This window comes from Antedon bifida, chromosome 6 (genome assembly GCF_963402885.1).
Source record: "Antedon bifida chromosome 6, ecAntBifi1.1, whole genome shotgun sequence".
In the NCBI taxonomy this organism is placed as follows: Eukaryota; Metazoa; Echinodermata; class Crinoidea; order Comatulida; family Antedonidae; genus Antedon; species Antedon bifida.
The window spans coordinates 15,149,783-15,169,480 of record NC_136231.1 but is presented as its reverse complement, the minus strand read 5'-3'; the positions used below and the strand labels follow the sequence as shown (position 1 = coordinate 15,169,480).

At 33.9% G+C, this 19,698-nt stretch overlaps 1 protein-coding gene across 1 annotated transcript; it reads right to left on the bottom strand.

Annotated features, from left to right (window-relative positions):
- Positions 1-8,682: 8,682 nt before the first annotated feature.
- LOC144845449 (cholesterol 24-hydroxylase-like) lies at positions 8,683-18,296 on the bottom strand. Its single transcript, XM_078702800.1, has 13 exons — positions 18,070-18,296; positions 16,109-16,168; positions 14,374-14,455; positions 13,611-13,765; positions 13,288-13,426; positions 12,973-13,086; positions 12,617-12,854; positions 11,525-11,597; positions 11,343-11,427; positions 10,955-11,065; positions 10,355-10,455; positions 9,675-9,741; positions 8,683-9,472 (listed from the first exon to the last, which is right to left on the bottom strand). The coding sequence occupies exons 1-13, from the start codon at positions 18,213-18,215 to the stop codon at positions 9,335-9,337; spliced, it is 1,509 nt and encodes a 502-aa protein (XP_078558926.1). The 5' UTR covers positions 18,216-18,296; the 3' UTR covers positions 8,683-9,334.
- Between the last annotated feature and the right edge of the window lie 1,402 nt (positions 18,297-19,698).

The following is a 19,698-nucleotide window of genomic DNA, read 5'->3' as shown; positions in this document are numbered from 1 at the left end:
TCTTATTAAAAAGTTCTGAATCATTTGTAATCAACTTTATGGCTTTAGCAAACGCATCAACATTTATACAACGTAAATGAAAGTAGTTTAGCGCCCATTCAAAATGGGTAGCGCTATTGTCCACAAGTTTCAATGCCAGAATTGGTCGAAAAAATGTTAGGAGTTGTTCATATCTTGAGCCGTGAAAGTTATAACGTTCAAACCATGTCCTTCAGAATGAATATAAATTCTTCTATGAAAACCTTCTCAATTGTTCTCATTATCTCTTTGTACTCAAGTTCGGTAGTTTCTTTCTTAATCTCCGCCTCCAGCACAGGGTTCAGGTACTCTTCCGCAAACACCCCATCTTCTACCTCATCTTCTACATCGGCTTTTCTTGCCAGAAATAGGTGGTAGTCAACTACCGATGACGTGTCGTCGTATACAATCCTCTCCTCTTCAGAAATTATTCTCGATCTATAATGTTCGTCTTCTTCAGTATTAGATACATTATTGACATCAACGTTCATTGGAGGTGGGGGTTGAATCGCCATTAAACACGTCATATCCCCCATCTCTTCCCTCATCTCTTCCTCCTCCTTTGCTGTAAAATAGGCACCAGTCATAGCTAGTATGTCTTTGTCTTCAAATTCTGAATCACTGCTTATATTATATAACATCTTCTTCGACATCAGAGTCCATAGTAAGATCAATTATTTCAATCACGGAACCCATAGTAACTAGTTGTTGGTTTTTGGTTGAATATGCTAAGTCTGTCAGGCTGTAGCGTTGTAGAATGAGGTAAAGATGACAAAATATTCGAGAGTTATATACATTCAAAGGATTACATTCGGCATTTACTGAATTTGTTTCAGCCAATTGTCATTGTTGTATTTCCTGTCGGAACATTGTGTCGAAGCGCCGTGTATCTTTTGTTTCATTAAGTAGCTTCCCCACACAGTCCATAGTAAGTTCAATCACGGAACCCATAGTAACTAGTTGTTGGTTTTTGGTTGAATATGCTAAGTCTGTCAGGCTGTAGCGTAAGTGGGTACTCCCATTTCCAAAATTGTTCAATTCAAGATCATCAATCCGTTCCGTTTTCCAAAAGATTACATTCGGCATTTACTAAATTTTTTTCAGCCAATTGTCATTGTCATATCCTTGTTTCATTTTATTTCATTGTAATTGTTTTATTATCTGCTTTTGTTTTTTGCTTCTGTAATTGTTTTATTATTTGATTTGATATCTGCTTTTTACATTTATTATTATTGGTGTTTTCCTTTGAGCACGGTCTTACTGAAAAACAACTTTTAGTTGAGTTAAGTATCCGTGATTAAATAAAGCATATTATTATTATTATTATTATTATTATTATTATTGTTGTATTTTTTGAAAAATAGTGAAACTTAACATCTTGCTTCACGTTACACCAATCATTCATTGCGAATCTCCATTGAGCTTATTATTATTATTATTATTATTATTGTTGTATTTTTTGAAAAATAGTGAAACTTAACATCTTGCTTCACGTTACACCAATCATTCATTGCGAAGCTCCGGAAGATGGTTAATTACCTGTCGGTATAGTTCAATCAAGACATACTTATTATTTAACTTCGGTCATTCTTATCTTTTTGTTTTAGTCATTGTTATAATATCCGGATCAAATAACTTATGTCTTTGGATTATGTCGGCATACATCAAGCAAAAACCTCAATTAACTAGTTTTAATTAACCAGGTGCATCTTTATTGACTCTATGACTAATTCAAATCTTACAAAAACTATATTGTCTCACTTCCATCTATATAACAATTCTAGTGAAATGATATATTGTATTGTCTTATACTACCCCCATTGTTAACCATTGTTATAAAAACACCTGGCGGATATTACGTAATTTTGTCTGAAGTACCTTATCTTCTACTCACTATGTCGGTCGGTCTGTCTGTCGGTCCGGTATCACTATGCATAGCACGCGACTTAATGGCTGTTGGCCTTGTTAAAATTAAAGTTAGTGTAGTGTAATGATCTAATAATATGAAACTATGAGAATGAGAAACTGTACTACCAGCAAGGCTAGCCTTGCTGCTAGGCTCATGTTTAGCTATATGTAATCAATATACTCTAAATTGAATGTTCTATCAACTTACGCTTTAATGTTTGAACTGTTTTCTGAACTTGTGAACCAAATTACCGTTCGACATGGCTCGCAAGTATATCTCATATTTTCTCTTTGGTACCACATCCGTTACCTTCAACGAGTTTCCATTATACTCTAGTAGAGTATAAATAAAATGATAAATAAACAATAAAGATAAACTTTCGTATGCACTTTGAGGTCCAGAGAATTTGACTTCAGAAATTGGTTTAGGGTGGACAAACATCATTTTTGGCTTGGTTACACATTTTGAAAATGTGACGAAAGGTCAAAGGTCAGGGTGAAAGTTTATAAGACCAAACACCAATATGTCTTTAAATCTTGATAACCACTATTCAATAACAAATTTATTGAAGCACATTTTGGTTTTTTATTACATTGTTATGTGTCTATTCAATCACCTTTGAAAACAAAAATCATTTGTGATTAAGGGTCAAATGTTAGTATTGACCAATCATAGATCTATATTATTTAACAAAAATTGGATGTTTTCTCATCCTGTTAATCAATCATACGTAATGTAAAAGAGCAAATTCAGTTGACATAAGGTCAATTTCATCAGTTGACATAAGGTCAAAGGTCAACATTTTAATAATTGAAACTATTTTATTGTCATTTTTTTCTATGCTCGGTAGTGCAATACCTGTGCATTGAGGGTTATTCTTACATTTACTGCCATTAACTCTACTACTAATTTTACGGTTTCACCTCCAAACCTGCCATGTATATATCCTTTTTGGTCATGATTAATGATAGATCCTACTATTTGTTGTAATCTATTACATAGAACATGTGTCATTATCTTATAATCTACGTTTAATAGAGTTATGGGTCTCCAAGTATCAAGACTCTCTCTCTTTGCTCTTTTGTAAATATTAAGTTTATTATACCTCTCCTTTGAGATAATCTTTGAAGGGAGTATGAGTAATTCAGTGCGTATATAATCACTTTGATATAAACTCAACACTTAAGCCGTCTGTTCCTGGGCTTTTATTAAGTTTCATTTTAAAGACTGCTTTTGTACATTCTTCTTCAGATAGGAGTCACATTTAGTATTTTCTTCTTTTGATAACTTTTTAACCTTAGAGTTTGATAAGTATGTATTTATTCTTTCAACTGGAATATACTTATTTTTATATAATTTGTTGTAGTATGTTCTTCTAAAATTTCATCTATTTCTGTTTTTATTTTACCATTATCCTTCAACAAAGACGTAATATGTTTTATTTTAGCATTATTCTTTTTTAATCCTAAGAAAAATGTATTGTTCTTTTCTTTTATCTGCTTCTAAGGTGTTTTAATTCTGTGCTTGTTTGAATTTCTTTCTTTTTTTCTTTCTTGCACAATATTTACAAGGAAATTCTTTTATTTTTATTTTAGATGCTGCCATTGCATTTCTGGGGTTAAATTGTGTTTATTTTGTTGTGTATCTTTAATCATGGAGATTATACGTTCAACATACACCTCATCTTTTAAAATATTGTTATTGAATTTCCAGATACTTGGTCCTCTTTTTAAGTGGTTGGTGATCATTTTAAGAGAAATTGCCTGATGATCGGATAGAATTGATGGTCTGATATCTGTAGAAGTTCCTCCAAGTAAAGTGGGTTTCATTTTTATGGCATTCTCTCCATATGTATATTAATTTATTTTTTATAATACATTTTTAGAGCATTTGGAGACTTGTCATATTTAGGCGTAGGTAGACTATTTCTCTGATCTATATTATGTTGCAAAATGCAATTAACATCTCCTCCCATTACAACGTATTCATCTTTTATGTTACATAAGTTATCCATTTTTTTTCTCTCGAAAAAACGAGGTTCTTTCTTTATAATTATTTGGAGCATATATATTTATTAAGTGATATATTTTGTTATTGTGTTCTATATTTAATATCAGAATTCTGCCTTCTTCATCCATCTATGTATTTACAATTAACATTTTTTATATCGAGAGTTGATTTTATTAAAATCGAAACTCCTCTACTATTGGTTGAACCAAAACTATGGTATGATTCTCCCTTCCATGACTTATCATGACTAGTTAACTTTTTATCAAAGAATGTCTCTTGAAAAAAAAAATAAAATATCAACATTTTGATTACTTTCACCACTATGATGACAAATAGGATAGTCATTTACATTTGTTTTGTATTCGATTTGGAACTTTCGTTGTTAACATAGAGATTCGTTGAGTACTTTTTGTATTCGAATGGTGAACTGTAAAGGGATTGTGCTCGACAGAAAATCAATCAAATAGAAAACGTTAAACAAAATCTCAAAATACTCTGTTAAAATAGGTACTCAATGGAAAAACTATACTCAACAATCATTCGGAAATACATTTTAAAGCTCTGGCTATCTATACTATCAAACTTTATGTGACAAACAAATGTGATGTGCCCATATGGTGGTAAATTACAGCATTTCCAGTCATTGCTGGGCAAAAATTTTTATTAGAAAGAATATAAACACAGATGTTTTGAACAAAAATAAGGAAAAAAATTAACATTAATTAACATTTATTAGCATGAATGCATTATTTATGGAATTTCATCTTCGTTTGCAATTCATTTGACTTCAAATGCGATATTGCCTGGGACTATTAGTGAATACTGTACTGTATGTTAAATGTGATGATTTTCTGCAAATTAATGTATTCATTTAATACAAAGACAATTTAATTATCTATCAAATAAGACAATTTTAAAACAAATCTGGCGTAAACTTAAGGATTTACAGGTTAAAAAAAGTCGGTTTTAAAAAATTGTATGAACAGTGCCCTTAAACTTCAATTTTTTTTTAAAACTGGTAATAACTTTTTTTTGATACCTTTATATTTTTCTTGAGGTCATTAGATGGCACAGGGCAAAAAAAGATGCTGATATTTTGCTAAAATGTAATCTATTTTTTATTTCACAAAATTAATATTCTATTGGAAGATAATCATAATAGCTATCCATCAATATAATTTTTAACAAAATACATAATAGTTTTTTATTGAGTTATGAACCCTAACAGGCTTGTGATCAGTGTTGGCAGCCATCTTGGATTTAAGGATGACCACAGTAAATTTGTAACGGTACACCTCTGAATTATGTTTCTTAAGGGTGTAGGCTAAAAAAAAAACTTGGTGTACTAAGTTTGTAGAAAGGTGGCAATGGCACACCTTAAAGAATCCTCTTTATGCCACGTGGACCTCCGCTTAAGATCCCAGGTGGCGATTATGTTATACCATGGATTAAAGAATAGAAGGATATGCATCGACGGTGACATCAAACGATTTTACAACGCGCTTGCCTATACTAAAGCACTGCTGCCAATCAAACAAACACGCTCATTGAACTCCGTGTCTCTAACCGCGGCCCTCTGTAAAACGCTGCGAACCAACTGTTACATTTTTTGAGACCAAAACGTAACCATGTAGAAATCGTATGCGCAGTCTGAATGTTCTATTGACATGTCTGCGTCGATGATTAATTGACAACAAAAATATATTGCTGAACAATTCTGTTTTAGTTTCATCACAATCGGACTACGAAAAGTTCACTTTCTTACGACTGGTAATTTTAAGTAGTTGGTAATATTAATAAAATATGCAATTTTTATATTTGAATTATCATTATTTGCCTGCCATCTTCTGTCATTAAAAATTGCGTTAATCTATAGAATATTAAATTATGCATTTGACCATGTATGTTGTTAGCGTGGCCGGTGTTCACACATACAACAATCGTTATTATATGGCTAAGCAGTGGTTTCTTCATAAATCTCCTTAATTATCGATGTGATTATATTTAAATTGTAGTGCCTGGTGATTGGCTAGTGGTTATGTCATCCACATCACATCCAATCACTCAATCAATAATTGAATGAAAACAGCGATCCCTGATCCGGAATTGGCTGGCTATGTATAGTTGCGATACGTTACCTAGCGGTCGTTTTGAAAAGTGCACGCAGGGCAAACTTAATCACGAACAAACGAAGTACCTATTATTATTCACACGAGAAGTAAGACAACGGTGAGTATATAGATCATGATTACACGTTGTATCTACTACACTTAAGATTAGCAGTATCAATGTCGGCAAATCATATGGTTTACTAGTAAGCCTAGAAGGCCTAGGCCTAGTATTCTTGCTGATTTTGTAATTTTACATGTAGGCTGAGACAACAAATAGTTATTGTCTCAGATGTAGGGCTACTACAGGTCATAAAATGCTACTTTAATGTCATAAAAACATTAGCGAAGATCAATCGCGGCAGAAACCTATACTAATTACAATTATAGCATCTACAATTCTAAGCCAATAACAATATAGTATTGTTTTTATCTGGTATATTGATGAAGTAGGCCTACACTAGGGTCTTCACAATAACATACAATGTAATTTAATAACTGTTTTCAATAAAAATTATACTCAGTGGCGTGAAGCAGAGGCCACTTGTTTAGGAAACCTAAGTGGCCCTCCAAGTTTCAAAGATCGAGGCCTGGGACGTTTTTAGCATTTTCGACATATTTTATGCCTGTTCCTCTGGGCACTGCTCATGGGCCCCAAGCTTCAGGGCCCCTGGGTTTAGCCAGTGAGCGCACATTAGTCGTTACGCCACTGATTATACTGTTCAAATGTATGAATACATAGGTGCAACAATATTTTCTATTTTCTAGATAGAAAATGAGCAATCACCAGTTGTGTCTGCAAACGATGTGGTAGCAGTAAAGTTTCTATGAAGGACCGGAAACCAAAGAACGCGCGAAAGAAGCGTAGCCAACAAGGTTAAATGTCGTTGCACATGTGCAGTAAACAATATATTAGGCACGCGACCGTTTCGTTGTTACCATGCGGTTAATTAAACTGTAACATTGTGGGCGGTCCGCGGTCTGTCGGCGAGAGTCAAGGAACCCTTGATCTCACGTCGATGCATATCCTTCTATTCTTTAATCCATGGTTATACTTATACTTATACCGGCCATAAAAGGATCGGGTCTCTGATTACACGAGAGTTACACTTGATACTGCAGACCCAATATAAATATTACCTCTCGTAGAATCTACAGAAGAACAAAACATTTTCAAAAATGTGGTTTTTAGTCGCGTGGACGCGACTCTATAGTTCACTATGTCGGTCGGTCTGTCGGTCGGTCTGTCTGTCGGTCTGTCTGTCGGTCCGGTATCACTATGCGTTTTATCGCTTTCTGACCTTATCTTGATATCAGTTTAATCTAGCTAAGTCAATTTTTCACAGTATATTCCTTATGGCCAGGAATCGATGTGGTTATGTTTTCACGGTGCGCAATAAAAAATTACGCGGTGTACGCACGATGTAACGAAATCACGTTTGTAATCATATCTTCACAACCATGAATCACAATTAAATAAAATTTGGTACTCATAAATTTCAGGGCATAAATCATCATATGGCAATACAATTACGTGCGTAGCGCATGTAACGCATGCGTACGCGCGCTTAACATTTTCAAAATTTATTTTCGATGAAATAAGATTACGTTTCAGGCAATTTTAAGCGTTTACAAAATTGCCATGAGTGTGCAGATTTTTGCGCGCACACTGCGCGTTAAATGTTATTGCGCACTCTTTTTGCCCGATTTCTGTTTTCTTGACTTACTTTTCAACTCGAAATTACGTTATACGAGCACGTCAAAAAAATATAAATGTTTTTAAACATTTCAACAACACCTTTTATCAAGTTATGTGTAATCATCCTTTCACGTATACAGTTTTTATATTTTCAATTTTTCGGTACTCCGAAACTAAAAATAATATTACAGTTCTTTGTATTGTTACCGGTTCCCCTGTTTGTCAGTGTTATGGGCTGCCTCTCACAAGCTTAGCATTTTTGGGATTTTTTCTGTCTTATAGTTTCTTATAATCAAATTACTGTAATAAATAAATGTTACTTTCGACTTGAATAATACGTCCTCGTTTTGCATTAAAAATCACGCATATATGGTAATATTGAACCAGGGAGATTTACATCTCCCTGATTGAACATAATGTTGTCGCTTCGATAACTACGGTACTGTACTAATGTTTTACATCATCGACGATTCTTCAGTTAGAACCATTTTGCCATTTGCAAGACATGCGCATTCACTATTGTGAATGTTTATTTTGTCTAGATGACTTAAAATAAAAAGATTAAACTACTGTTCATAACAGACTACTTGTGGCGCCAATTTCCTTATACCTTCTCAATGTTTACGTTGCAAAGCTATAATTCCTGGCGTGTTGATTTTTTTATTTACTATTATACAAATAATTAATGTTTATGAGTGTAATGGTACAAATAATGGCATGAGGTGAATGATAAAAAGTCATATTTCAACGAGGCGAAGCCGAGTATATATATAATCTTTCATCATTCACCAAATGCCATTATTTGTACCATTACACGAATATAAAACATTCATTATTTGTTTTATATCTAAATACACATCTAAATAGATTCCTGTCATTTGAATCAAATAATAGTTAGGCCTAGCCCAAGGCCTACATTTTATTCACATTGATTAAAACAGTAGTTTATATCATTTATATTATAATAATATATTAAATATTATATAAAGGACGCCTAGGCCCAGCCTATACTAACAGGCCTAGACCTACTAGCTAGGCTAAAAGGCAGCAATACCAAATTTGACAGGCAACTGGAACTCATCTAGGCTAACGATCTAAAACTAATTTAAATGCCTTTTTGATCTAAATTATACATATATCTCAAAAATTTACTTCCATCGCGAAACCAGTCATAACATTCAATCTCTTCGCGGCGAAAGTACAAAATAGGTGGCGCTGTTATATTTCAAAAGCAAAGTGTATAAAAAAATTTCCAAACGCGAAAAGATTTTTTTTCGTACATTAAACGATCGATTAATAGTACTCTTGCACGCCACGTGGCCCACCCACAATCGTCCAATAAAATTATAGGAATTTATTTAGGTGTTATATAAATGTGTATATTACGTGTACAGTACTTTCTAGGACAGGCCCCTGGTAGATAAACCAAACCTATAGTCGCTCTTAACTTTAAATTTTCATGTAGTAACAATTTAAATAAGTCTTATATATGAAACGCTGCTCACTGAGTAGCTTCTATTTTAATGATTAATATTAAACGTTAGTGTTCTGAAAATTCTACTGCATTCTTCACTACAACTACTAATTCGTTTATTGACGAGCAGTGAGGGTCACTAGACAATCTTTTGGCCGCATTGTACCACCCACTGTAACGCCGTCGACGTCATATTTCTCCAGACGAATATTGAACCGTCCCATTAGTCTGGCCGTGATAATGCGAGCTTCAATCTGAAAAAATGGTAAGGTAATTCAAAATAAACATTACTTTAATTTATTTCAATCTAGGCAATTGTTATATTTATTCATTTTTTAAAAATAACTTCCGAAGGAGAAGCAGTATTTATAAATTAATTTGGAAGCTACACAGAATAAAATAAGGTAAGGTACCGATAGTACTGTATAGGCCTAAATGGTTATTACGATTACTTACAAGAGCGAAATCTTTTCCAATGCATATCCGAGGACCAGCAGAAAATGGAAAATACTGATAATTAAAACTATAGAAAAAAAAGGACAAATTAATTATTCATCAAACCACGGTGAAGATGAACGAATCTGCACTGTGAGAATGAGAAAAGGCATAACAAGCTTTCACATCGCGTCCGCATTCGGTTCGGTGTTGTCCTGAGAAAAATATCGTAGAAGATGGGTTCAGTAGTACCGTAAAGCATACACACCAAAATCGTACGATTTCAATTCCGTACCTGATTCGGATTCCGAATTCGAAGCCATTTATTTTCTGAAATATATTGACAAACAAACAGTGAGCGTACGTGAATTCGTGCTCGATGTGAAAGCATGCTCAATGCTTGCGATATTTTCTTTTGGCTGCTGCCGCTGTATGAGTGGGATGTGAAAGCACGCTCAATGCTTGCGATATTTTGTATTTAATGTTTTTGGAAATAAAAGATACCATGAATAATAATCAGAATCATTATCATTATCATTTTCATTATCACTATCATTATCATTATTATTAATAATATTGATTATATTTCCTCAGGGCACCGGACCATTCAAATGTGAAAGCAACTTAAACCGGAATCAAATCCAAATTATTATCTTTTCAAATGATGTGGTATTTCATATTTAAAAAAAATTAGGAATTACTTGGTGCTTTCCGTCAACTTGCTATCTGTCCATCTTTCAGGGTGGAATTCCAACGGATTCTTATAGTACTTTTCAAGTCTTGAAATTACCGAATGGGGGAACTGTGAAAATATGTATCTAATATAATAATACTGCAAGGCAATAAAACACTCATTTTCTGAAACTAAGTAGAAGTGTATTTCATTTTTTCAAGATTCAATTCACATTTATTCAGCAATATAAATATTTACATTACAGGGATTTTACAGAGACAAGCAATTGTCTGTAGTTGTAAACCCTTTAGGAAAAAACATGTATTATCACAAAGAAAAAAACGTGGGTCAAATGTACCCTGATTTGACCCAAAAAAAACAATAAAAACAGGTCAGAAAAAACAAAAGCGAACCTATGCGAGTCAGTAATTCTTTTATACAAAAATATATACATTTGGTAATATGAAAAGCACTATTTATATATCAAATCTCATTATATACAGTAAGCCTATAAAACTTTACGATTTCAGGATAAAAATATAAGAATATACAATTAAAATGTAAATGTATATTCTTATCAATAAAGTATAGCAAATAGTAGTAAAAATAATATTCTAAACCACTTTACCTGCACCAATGTTCCTTTGGCAAACTTAAAACCATTTAACGTTAATTCTGAAGATAATTTTCTAATGGAACTGTGAACAGGTGGATGCATTCTTAAAACTTCTTTGAATACCTGTAGCACAAAATATACAAACTAATTTTAAAATATGATTAATTAAGGCACAATAACCAATCCCGGATCCGTCCAATCGAATTGGTTCGAATGCAGAGTAAAAAAAAACCTAAAAGTCCGGATGTCCCGGTCACTGAATAGCATTATCGGTAAAGAGCTGTTTACACATAAAGGTAAATAGAGGATGAAGGAAGATGAATGATCGAAACGGATAGAGACCAGGGCCGGCTTCCTAGCTACACATAAACTTTGAGCTAATTATAATCCAATACATTACCATTGATAAATATTTAAGTTTTAACAAATCGTGATATTCGATATCCCTTTTCCCATCTATGACTTCGTCGATTTCAAGTTGAACTCTGCAGAATAAATAAGAACAATGAAGAACATTACGATTTATCATTTATGAAATTATTTCTGAAATAAGAAAGAGCTATAGCAATTAATCATTCATACTTTCTCTGAACATCCGGGTGCCTTCCAAGTAATATCAACGTAAACGATAACAAACTTGACGTGGTTTCATTACCTATTCAAAGAAAACAAAAAGAAGTTCAAATGTTTTTCCGTTTTTTAGTCGCGTGCACGCGACTCTATAGTTCACTATGTCGGTCGGTCTGTCTGTCGGTCTGTCTGTCTGTCGGTCCGGTATCACTATGCGTTTTATCGCTTTCTGACCTTATCTTGATATCAGTTTAATCTAGCTAAGTCAATTTTTCACAGTATATTCCTTATGGCCAGGAATCGATGTGGTTATGTTTTCACGGTGCGCAATAAAAAATTACGCGGTCTACGCACGATTTAACGAAATCACGTTTGTAATCATATCTTCACAACCATGAATCACAATTAAATAAAATTTGGTACTCATAAATTTCAGGGCATAAATCATCATATGGCAATACAATTACGTGCGTAGCGCATGTAACGCATGCGTACGCGCGCTTAAAATTTTCAAAATTTATTTTCGATGAAATAAGAGTACGTTTCAGGCAATTTTAAGCGTTTACAAAATTGCCATGAGTGCGCAGATTTTTGAGCGCGCACTGCGCGTTAAATGTTTTTGCGCACTCTTTTTGCCCGATTTCTGTTTTCTTGACTTACTTTTCAACTCGAAATTACGTTATACGAGCACGTCAACAGTGACAGGCTACGCACGTGTAAATTAAAAAAATATAAATGTTTTTAAACATTTCAACATTTTTAAACATGTTCAGTAATTTCGGTCAGTTGGTAGGTTGGTCGGTCGGTCTGTCGGTCGGTCTGTCGGTCTGTCTGTCGGTCCGGTATCACTATGCATTGTAGCACGCGACTTAATGGCTGTTGGCCTTGTTTCTTAAAAGAAGGATTTTCTATTGCTACGATTTAATTACCGTATATATTTGCCTCAGTACAACAGACTCTGCGTCACGTGACAATGATAATTAACTACATAATAATTATGTTGAAATAAAATCCTCTAATTTTAACAGTTTGAATGGACACAAGAATAAATTTGTAAGGCCTAATCAAATTAAAAACAAGAGACCAAGAAAATGAAAATATTACCTGCAACAAAAAACGTTACGAATTCATCGACAATGTTTTCAAAACATTCAGGTGAAAATAACGACTCATCCATTGTGTACTCCTGTAATATGTAGTGCAATAAATCGTTTGGAGTTTCATCATTGTTCTTGGAATTTTCCAACCTCTTCACAATACAATCCCGTCCAAACTTACGTAGTATCCTACAAGCCAACTTAGATCTATTTCGCTGTTTTAACCCTTTACCAAATGGTGGATACTATGTGAAACAAAGTTTACATTAAGTGATTTTCATGACATGTTAAATTATTATAAAGAGTAAAGGTAATAAAAAGTAATTATGTTACAGCAGGGAGGTATAAAAATGTTATTATTACGCTGAACCATTGAGGCATTGCATGAATCCATTTTAATCGGAACGTTTCTGTAAGAGCGTCGTCAAATGTAACTCCATCTTCCTTATAAACATCAAGGTGTAATCCAAAACCAACCTAAAAACATGATATTTATTATTATTAAATCATTCATTTCTGCCATCATGGAGTGATCGATTACTTTGTTATTTGATCTGTCATCTAACGGAGGGTTTTCCTCATTTTTACTTGCTTATAAATAAATGGCTCTGTTTTTACCAAATTATGAGATCGTCCCTTCTACAACAACTCACGGACAGTGTGAATTCACATTTTTACCTTAGCGATTATATCTTCAGTGACAAGTCCTAGCTTTTCCGCCATTTGAATCACATTCTTACCATCTGCCATCGGTTCGAGGTGGTTGATAAAACTGTTGGCACACGAATCAAACTGATCGACCATCTGTTGCAGTGTGCTAAATAAAAATAAATCAGTCATTATAGTAGACGACTGAGAAGTACCGGTATTACAAATATTAGATATGAATGTTTCAGAGTTAGTTCCTGCAGAAGACGGAGAAGTCATATAGGTGACCCAATGCCACAGGTACCGTATTGTTGTCAAAATACAATCTATTATTGAAACACTTATTAACATACGATTTGTGAAATGCTTTGTTTAGTCGTTTTCTCTTCAAACTCCACAATGTATTATCCCATTCTGTAAGTATGCTTCTTCCAAGAAAACGCTCTCCAAATATACGTTCCAAAAAGTAATATCGTAACTTTTTATGTTCGTTATTTGTCAGTATCTCCTGAGAAATAAAAATAGTTTTGTTTTACGGGTCGGTATATATTTTTTCAATTCTTCTTTATACGGGATGAGGACCTCTTCAGTATAAAGCTCTGACTACACTATCAAACAAAACAAGTGTGATGTGCCCAAATATGGTAGTAAATATAGTAGTGATATGACATCATCATGTCCATATTATACCGGTGTGTCAACATCACATTTTTTTGTCACATAAGTTTGATAGTGTAGACAGAGCTTAAGACTGCTCTCCCTACTATTTTATAATACTATAAGTGACCAAGGTTTATTCGGATTTGTCGCATCCGAATATCTTGCATAAAGCCTGTCTTATTCATTAGGAAATTCACCTCCCTGATCAACCTTTTGTTTGCTACCAGCGATTTTCCTCCTAAAGTTTGTTATTACAAACTAGCCTCCATTTCTGCTGTTTGTTAAATGGTGTACACTAGCAAACTTGCCTCCGCACATGCTAGCCGATAGACCTATCCCTTACACAGACATTTGGAGAAAGTCTACTGAAATTTTATTCGTTTTTATTTTTTATACAGATACTATAATTTAATTTTATCTTTTATTTTTTATATTTATTGATTCAAAATAACTAACTTTTACGATTGCTGGATCAAGTACGAGAATTCTTGTGATGTGGTAGGTATGCAAACAGATAATATTCCCGTATTGTTGTAACCTGCAATATAAGTAAACATGTCAAATGTTTTCCACATTAATTACAATACAAATATAATATGAACAATTATCTAACGTAAATTGTTAAACGGTGGTTCCCACTAAAGCCTGTTTTCCTGTCGACGTTATTCGACGCTATCGTCGTTGATCGTTAACAGTTCAACGACGATCGTTTGAAAACGGATCAAGTTGAAATGATAACGATAGCGAGTACCTTTTCCAGTAAATCGTTAACATTTCAATGTTTACGTAGAAGATCGCCGATTATTGTTAACGATAGCGTCGACAGGAAAACAGGCTTAAGACGCAGCGCAAAGACGGAGACGCAACGCAAACGAGTTGACCAAAGACAAGCTACAGTCCGAGACTCATTGTTCAAATCTCTTGTTGTTACACTTGTGTTCCAAACGACGGCCCTGGCGATTCCATTTTACTCAAGCCATTCGTCACGGTTTACCTCCTGGACCTCACGGGGTGGTCCTGGTCTGCTTCCGACCCAGAAGCCGGCATAACTTTATAGAGTAGTGTATTTACAATTATCGATTGCCGGCCCAACCGTAAGTGTATATAGGGTATTGGGTTTTGGTGTTACATGTCTCTGGATTACTTTCGTAGTGAAAAAATCAGGCAATGACCTAAAATACTCCAGAAATGTATGTTGTAGCCAACATTTTGAAATTGTATCGCATGGAACGCCTTAGAATGGTTTCAAGAGGGTTGGAAACGCTGAAAACATACGAAACAGTATATATCTGAGCCAAAAAGTCAATTTTATGATTTTAGATTTAGATTTAAGACCTGCGACGTCACAAAGAACGTCATCTTCGGCATGTCTTCTGAAGCAACGTCTTGGGGTGCTCGGAAATGTCACCCAAACAAAGTTCAAAGTTCAAAATGATCATGAAGATGATGGATAGGATTTACGAGTATAGAAAAGATGTCAACCCTGTTATGATTGATCGGTTAAAATGCTTACGTATAATATAATGTTTTATTCATTCATATAGGCCTACAAAGTAAAACCCGATTGGATCGACGAGCTGGATGGCTCAGTATAGGCTTGTATTGATGATATGGCCCATGTGGTTGCAGGATCGATTCTCTAATTGAACATTTTTTTAAAAATATTTTTCAGTTTGAGAGAGATTATTTAGAGGGTTAGGTTTTAAATATTTAGGACGAGTTTTAATATTTATGTTTTTCATCAAGACAAGTTCATAGTTAATAAAAATAAGCCGTCAGACAGATAGATGCACTATTAGACTAAACAGCGCGATGCCACATACATGACCAATGTGAGTACAGACGCCATCCCAACATTCACTTCCAACATCAGTAGTCCTCCAAGCACAGGAACATAACACAAAGTATGTGTAACTAAAACAGTTCATGACATGTACCAGTACATTGAAATCCCTTCACCATGCCTTCAACAAACACTGCATGTAGCCAAAGTAATTGTACCTGGTTATTTTGCTAACACCTTTATCTTTTAATTATTGTGTGGCACAACATCTATAAATGTACAGGTAGCCCATTTCATCTGGCCAGACGCAACATATTGTATCTATCTCTAGTTCAGAAAAACTCTGGATAGAAGTGGTTTCTTGGAGATTGAAATACATATCTTATGATTATAAATATAGTTTCTTACCATTTTTCAATTAAACCAACTTTCTTTACAACTTGGTGCTCTGCATGACCACTGAAAAAGCTACAAATAAAAGTATAATTTAGAAATGTATTTTAAAAACACAACACATAACTGATATTTCCATTTATAATTTTGCAAGAAAATTGATTAATTGGTCAGATGTTTACCCTACTCTGTAACTTAACATTGAGAATACTTGCGAATAGCCTAATTTAATCGACAATTGGATCATCTCGTTTTCATTTTATAGGCTGTGCTTACAATATTATTAGGCCTACTAATGGCAAACGTCTTATACATCTTGTTGAAGATTCAATTACTATACGTATAAACATGCAGACAATTTGAAATTCGATGAACTATGATAGTGAACATTTTCAATTTTTTAAATGTTCAAGTGCCATAAAAAAAGCCATTGTTTCAAAGCGCCCTCATCGATATTGAATGGTTCGTCAAAATCTGTAGGCCTCCTACTGTAGGATCAAATAATAATAACACAAGAATGAGTATTCCGCGGTTTTCCTTGTAACAGTAATACTGTCCATGCGCCGCCGTAAGTCTGGATGTATACAACTTTTTGTGACGGCCACACTAATCTAAGCCCGACCACCGTAGTGTTTTCATGATAAAAAAAATGTTACCAACTACATGCCAACATTACTGTAAATGTTGTTTGGATATTTAATTGTTCGTTTTATGCAATTTATTGTTAGTAAAAATCTGCCGAATAAACAGTTCGCTTCATCAACTGGGCGCTACCGGGCGTGTTGTTGTTTACGCGTTTTCACGAAGGATAGTTTAATAATATTTCTATATTAAACTTGTCTTTGGTAAAACAAATATATATTAATTAAATGTAACACTGTGTCCTATTAATAACATGTATTTTATACTAATTTATATCATAAAACATTAATTAATTTACCGGGCGTAGATTAGTACGCGGCAATGGCAAAGAATAGGCCATGCTGAGTAACGCTTGGTTGATTTTTGTAGTTGCTGTTTGGCCTTTCTTTGAGAACTAATTTAGCATGGTGGTAAATAATTTTTTGTAGAAGTGAATGTAAACTAGTTTGTTATTATATATGGTTTATAAAATATTCTACAATTGCAAAATATATTATCATAATTCTATTTAATGTATAATATCTATTACATCAAGTCTTATTTAGTCTGCGGGCATCACTCTCTGTTACAAAGTTCTATGCAACAATCGCGGATTACTCATTCTTATAGTGGCCAAATCTGGCATAAATATGCTATCTAGCATAATTTTGACCCATCTGGCATCTAGAATTTATGCTAGGCATAATTTTAGAAAATCTAGCATAATCTGGCATAATTAGAAAAACACAATTCTGCAGCATATTTACCATGACCTAGCATATTTTCAAAAAAATCTAGCATAATTTTTACCTAATCTAGCATAATTTTAGAAAATATAGCATAATCTGGCATTAGAAAAACACAATTCTGCAGCATATTTACCATGATCTAGCATATTTTCAAAAAAATCTAGCATAGATAGTATAAATTATGATAATATATTTTGCAATTGTAGAATATTTTATAAAACATATTTAATACCAAACTAGTGTACAGTCCTTTTTTTGTTTGCTTCTCACTTTTGTGGTACATAAAACATGTACAAATACCGCCCTCTGATACTTTGTTTTTATAATTGTGCCTATACATTAAATCCAGCATAATTTTAACTCCATCGCTGGCCACACTGCCCATTCTTGTGATATATAGGCATTTTCTTTGGTAGGATCCATTAGGACCACTCTGTATGACCGGATCGTCGCGGCAATGGCCAACGTACAATGTAAAATATATAAAATATATCAGAATAAAACAAGTTGCTGCGGGTAGTAAGTAGTACACTATGCCAGTGAGCAAGTAGGCCTGAGTGTACGTAATACAGTAGGTATAGATCTATAGCAAGAACACGTACTTACCGGAATGTTTTCGGTTGTGGGAAATGTGCATATCGTCGACGACTGTATACGATGAAAAGGGAATAGATCAGAATAAAGGCTAGAAATAATACAGGAATATAAATAGCAAGAGGTTTTACGATAAATCTAATTATGAATGATCCCATGGCTTCCTGCTCTGCTCGACAGATTATCCCGGTCCTTTGATTTTAACTTCCTACTGGATGCTGTTGTATTCGCCGACTATCACGAGGCTCTGCTCGAAGAATAGTTTTATTTGATTGGCACTTTAATAGACATGCTGTAAGAAATACGTAAACTAATCCATACTGCAATGTTATTGTTAGGCCTACCTAAAGAAAGTTCCCGGTAGATATACGTGCGGCTTAATATCCAGGCTATACAAATAATTGGTGAAAACCAATCTAGTGATAAATGAAATCGATCACACCTAACAATATGTTTGATACTGGTATTTTTGTTCAAATTACTATAGTATTTAATTACGCAACGACGTAGGACGTGCGGCTGTTCGGTTGATTCATCACGATATCGCGTGGTGATTTTGAGATATATAAGCTTACGTCCTTGCGTTGCGTCGTGTAAAGTTAGGACAAATTTATTTGATTCAAATACTGTACATATACAAAAACAAAATGGCGTTTAGGGCCTCTATAATTCATGTTAATAATTATTACAGTATAATAACCATTCCATAAAATTGATTGTATAGAGAGCCCAATACTAGGTTACTAACGGTAGGCTACGGACAAATGTCAATCACAGCTAGAGTACCTCCAATCCTAACAATCAAACAATTTTGCTTGGAATTTCAGACTCAATGTAGGACTAAACATACATTGTCAACTGCCCAAACGAAAATTTTAGGACGGTATCATAGCGTCATGGCTCATGATGAAGTTGGTTTTCTTGGGTACTCCAGCCCTGTCAAGTCAAACCAAGCCCTACAAGTATAGTGTATATTATACAAAATAAGATACATTTAGAGTGTTAATTGCATTTTTTTATTGATAAAATCTTACTTTTGAGCATGTGATTTGGCGTAAAAAATGTTAAATTAGCGAACACCCTCGGAATGCATAGGCTAAATGCGAATATTGTGTGTGTTGTGTCAAATGTGCGTTTATAATGACGACAAATACAATGTTGTCGCTTATTAAAACATAGATTTTCAACAAAACTTGCCTCAAAAGTATAGTTTTTATTTAGAAAAAATGCAATTAACACTCTAAATATATCCTATTTTATATAATTTACACTTTATAATGGTAGGGCTTGGCTATACTTTATATGGCTTGGTATTTAAGAGGACCGTTTCTTAAAAATGGAGACATCTAGGCCTACTAGGTAGCTTCTTTATTTACGTTTTCACTATGCCGCTATAATTCAACATTTATCGTATGAAATACTTCCATAGATTTATAAAGATGGAAAACTATCGATGGCCAAAAATTATGTTTATTGGAATGCTACAACTTAATTGTGAATTTAAAGACTTAAGGTATAAGTTTCTATCTTGTATAAACGATATTCTCTTGAAGTGTAATTGTGAATCCAAAAATATTTTCACCACTCTCTCAAATTACAAAGAAGTCTACTTTCCAATTTCTGAAATTTTAAGAAAACTTA

Excerpts from the sequence above, each read along its gene's own strand:
- LOC144845449 (XM_078702800.1), bottom strand. The coding sequence starts at position 18,215 with ATGGGATCATTCATAATTAGATTTATCGTAAAACCTCTTGCTATTTAT. Across the intron at positions 16,169-18,069 it reads CCACAACCGAAAACATTCCG|CTTTTTCAGTGGTCATGCAG; the intron begins GTAAGTACGTGT and ends TTTTATTTGTAG. Across the intron at positions 9,473-9,674 it reads TTGGAAAAGATTTCGCTCTT|ATTGAAGCTCGCATTATCAC; the intron begins GTAAGTAATCGT and ends CCATTTTTTCAG.